The 3,987-nt window shown below is 51.4% G+C and overlaps 1 protein-coding gene across 1 annotated transcript; it reads right to left on the bottom strand.

Annotated features, from left to right (window-relative positions):
- Positions 1–449: 449 nt before the first annotated feature.
- LOC130124190 (homeobox protein engrailed-2b-like) lies at positions 450–3,615 on the bottom strand. Its single transcript, XM_056293641.1, has 2 exons — positions 3,108–3,615; positions 450–769 (listed from the first exon to the last, which is right to left on the bottom strand). The coding sequence occupies exons 1-2, from the start codon at positions 3,613–3,615 to the stop codon at positions 450–452; spliced, it is 828 nt and encodes a 275-aa protein (XP_056149616.1).
- Between the last annotated feature and the right edge of the window lie 372 nt (positions 3,616–3,987).

The raw sequence follows: 3,987 nt of genomic DNA, 5'->3' as shown, positions 1-3,987 counted from the left end.
AGGACGCTGTCCACAGGCACCGCGGGAAGACAAGACCTGGAGGACGTTGTCCACAGGCACCGCGGGAAGACGGCGCCGCGGATGAGGAGGAGAATAACGCAACAGCAGAACACGTGAAACGCACGGCCGTGTCGCGCGGCCGGCTGCTTTTAATTCACCTTTCCCAGAATGCAGCAGAGGAAACAAAATCTTTGGATATCAGCATATAGTTCTTATTTTTACGTCATCACACATCAATAAAAGTTTAACAAACAATTTAAAAAATAAAAATAAAAACACGTGTAGAAACAAAGTCCGTCCCGGTAAAATAAAGAACTCACAGAATCTTGTCTCGCGCTCGTTATTAAATGTTACTGCTGGTGTTTTGACCACAACGGCCCTTCGAGATTATTTTATTGCATGGTCCAAGAAGACCCCCACCCCCACCACCCCCACCCCACCCCCGGGGGTCACTCGCTGTCCGACTTGCCATCCCTGGACGTGGTGGAGTGGTTGTAGAGTCCTTGAGCCATCAGGTGCAAGGCCAGCGAGTTCTTGTTCCCAGAGGCCTTCTTTATTTTGGCCCTTTTGTTCTGAAACCAGATTTTGATCTGAGATTCGTTGAGTCCGAGTTCCTGGGCCAGACTTTGTCTCCTTTGCTCAGTCAGGTATCGGTTGGTCTGGAATTCAGTCTTTAGTCTCTGGAGCTGCTCGGCGGTGAAGGCCGTCCGGGGACGCTTGTCGTCCTTGCTCGGCGTCGGCGTCTTCTTTGGTTTGCGGGATCTGGGCCCTGTACGAGACGAAGAAGAAGAAGAAGAGGCACTAGATTAGACAGGACGGCCCAGCACAATGGATTAGTGCTGCTCTCCACCCATCACACGTCACCACACCAGCAGCCGTAGGTGGAGGCAGAGGTTAGGTGTGGTGTGGTGTGGTGTGGTGTGGTGTCGGGAAACATCATGTACACTCAGCATACTCGTTCAGCTCTCGCGTGTCGTGGGTCAGCTACGGGCTGGAGATGTTACAGCTCGAGACCCCGGGAGCCTGCAGGATGTTCTGACGGTCTAGATGCTAATTCTGTCGCGGCTTTAGAAAAGTGCAGCGGTCTGCAGAGACCGGGTTTTGTGTTTGCTGGAGGAGGATGGGGGTGATGGGGGTGATGGGGGTGGGGCTCCCTCCGCACAGGAAGGAGGATGGGGGTTAGGCGCCTCTTTCTCTCTGTTACCATAGGAACTACATTTTTGGAGTTACCATTTGATAAAGAGCCATTAATGAGTGTTTAGGTGTAGACGGTATTATGGTGGAAGAAGACAAATGAATGTAGTAAGCTGTGTGAGGAGGGCGCAGTCCGGCACAGCGGGTCTAGATTCACCTCAAGAGGGAAGGAATCGCAGCTAGCCTAAAACTCTTAACCAGTGGTCGTCACCAAGCCAGACAATGAATATTGATAGCGGAGCGAGCATTGCTGGACTGGAGCGAGCATTGCTGGTAGATGGTCTGGACGTCAGGTGCAGGCTGGACCAGGCGCTGCAGGCCTGAGGCACGACGGGAAACTTTTATTTGTTTGTTTTTCGTCACAGCAGTGAAAGACTGGATTGGTGACCGTTTTTAACTGCTCTCGATCAGTTCAAAACCTACACCCGGTCGAGAACATCCCACTTGATTCCCTCACCGCGCGCACGACGAGCCGTGTGGTCCAGAGTATTTTAAATGTGGTGACTTTAGATGGTCTGGCCAGAACACAGCCCGGGAAGAGGCCCGGGACTGACTGGGCGACAAAACGGGGAAAAACCAACGCTCCGCTTTATCGGAACAAGCGGTGGCAGCGGTGTAACCTCTCGCAGTTAGGAAGGGAGCAGGAGCAGCGCGACGGCGCTCCGGCAGGCCGGACGGCCGGCCTGCCGGAGCGCCGTCGGCCTCAGACCTGCGGTCGGCCTCGAACCTGCGGTCGGTCTCGGACCTGCGGTCGGTCTCGGCGCGCTTTGGGGGTTCAGCCACGTTGTACTTTAAGTCCCTGAAAATAACACGAGAACAGCGGTTTTTAGCTGTTGAAAGAGGAACGGTTGAGTGTGCGTGGACGCGCGCGGTGTGCAGCCCCTCGCTGTGAGAGCCGGAGTCGCCCCGCTTTTTAGGCCCGCTGCTCCCATTGTCACCCGATATGCTAATGCGCGTCAACAAAGAGGGCCGCGCGCGGCACAATAGCGCAAAGTTTGCTTTTAGTTCCGTTTTACCTTCAGACGGGGTTTTTTTTGTTGGTTGTTTTTGTTGTTTTGTTTTGTTTTGTTTTTTGTCGTTTTGTTTTTGTTTTTGTTGGCCGATTCGAAATCATTCCGACGAATTTTAGTCCATTTTCATTTAGTAGTGAAGGTAAGATGGGCTTTGTGCTCGTCATTCCGGGCGAGACGTAAATAATGCTGATCTAGGCAGGGGCTTATAACGCTCCGCACTCCGCAAGATGAACGACAGGGTTGTGATGTTATAACAACGCCGTGTAGTCAGCAGGACACGGCGCCCGCACTCACGAACAGCACAGCACAGCACAACTCCTGCAGCTCCGTGCTACCTACATATAGTGCTGCTGCTGCAACAACCAGCATTAAAACCAAACATCTATCTATCTATATCTTATATACACACACATATATATCTTATATATATATATATATATATATATATATATATATATATATATATATATATATATATATATATACTGCTATTTATCTATCTATCTATCTATCTATCTATCTATCTATATATATATAGATATATAGATATATAGATATATATAGATATATAGATATAGATATATAGATATAAATGCAGTACGTTGTAAACTATGATTTACGACATTTCCCTCAGAGGTTTAAGCGCGTGGGAGTCCAACTTGGGAACGAATGGGAATGAATGGGAATGAATGGGAACGGATGGGAAGGAATGGGACGAGAAGCCGGCGCTTTGTCTCCGCGCGCGGTGCCGCTGACGCGGGAGGCGAGCGGAGGCTCGTGGCGCTCCCGGTCTCGGCCCAGCACCGAAAACAATACCAAGCTCGCTGCTTTCATCCCCCGCTCACATGATAGGCGACAGTAATGATCAACAAGGAGCGGTGAGGAGTGTGTGCAGCCAACCTGATGAAGGACGGTCTGAGTACCGGGTGCAGTACACCCAGGCAGGCCACAGCATGGGCTTGGACGAAGTGACAGGGGTGGCTTGGGAACCACTATCCGAGTCGGAGCTTTGGCACTGGTCCCCACTCTCTTCCCGGGGCTCTAGAGGCACGTCGGCGGCTCCTACATCACCTTGCTTCACCTCTGTGTCAGGCTGCGAGTCCTCGGGTCCCTCTCTCCCCTCCTCACCCCTTGCTCCACCATGCTGCTGGATGCTGCTAGTTTTGGACGCTCTCCCGCCGTGGTTCTCCCTCCTTATTACTGCCCCCGGACTATCTTCACCCCCACTTAAAGTGCCGTCCTTCCTCCTGCGTCCGAAGTCCGGCCTCAGGATGTTGTCGATGTAGAAGTTGGTGACCCTGTGGGCCTGCTGGTTCCCGGGCGCCTGGAGCAGAGGCGAACTCGCTCTGTTGGACTCCTCTCCGGAGTCCTCCTGCTGGTCTCGGTTGCGGCGATCATTTTCTTCCATAATGATGCGGCCGAGAGACTGCCGGTTCACTTCCCCACCTTCCTGTCTTCCTCCCTGCGGATCACTACTCCTTCTTCTTCTTCTTCTCTCTTCTTCTCGTTGCACTATTTTCACAACACCTTAAAATGAATTATAGAAAATTAAAAAAAATTAAAAATGCGCCCAGCCTATTTTTCTGGTATTAAAAAAATCCTGCTTTTATGGTTTTAACAAAGAGATCACATGTTTTAAATTGGGTGAGGACGCGTCGCGGCTGCAGGTCTGCCGGTTCGGATGCGGGCGGGACTTGCAGAGTCTGTTTTCCTTCCGCGCAGCGTTTACACGCAAACGTTGACGCTGTTTGCGGCGCACTTAAAGTAGGATGAATATTTC

Source organism: Lampris incognitus, chromosome 14, assembly GCF_029633865.1.
Source record: "Lampris incognitus isolate fLamInc1 chromosome 14, fLamInc1.hap2, whole genome shotgun sequence".
Taxonomy (NCBI): Eukaryota; Metazoa; Chordata; class Actinopteri; order Lampriformes; family Lampridae; genus Lampris; species Lampris incognitus.
Note: the sequence above shows the minus strand (reverse complement) of the source record. Positions and strands in the feature narration are given on the sequence as shown.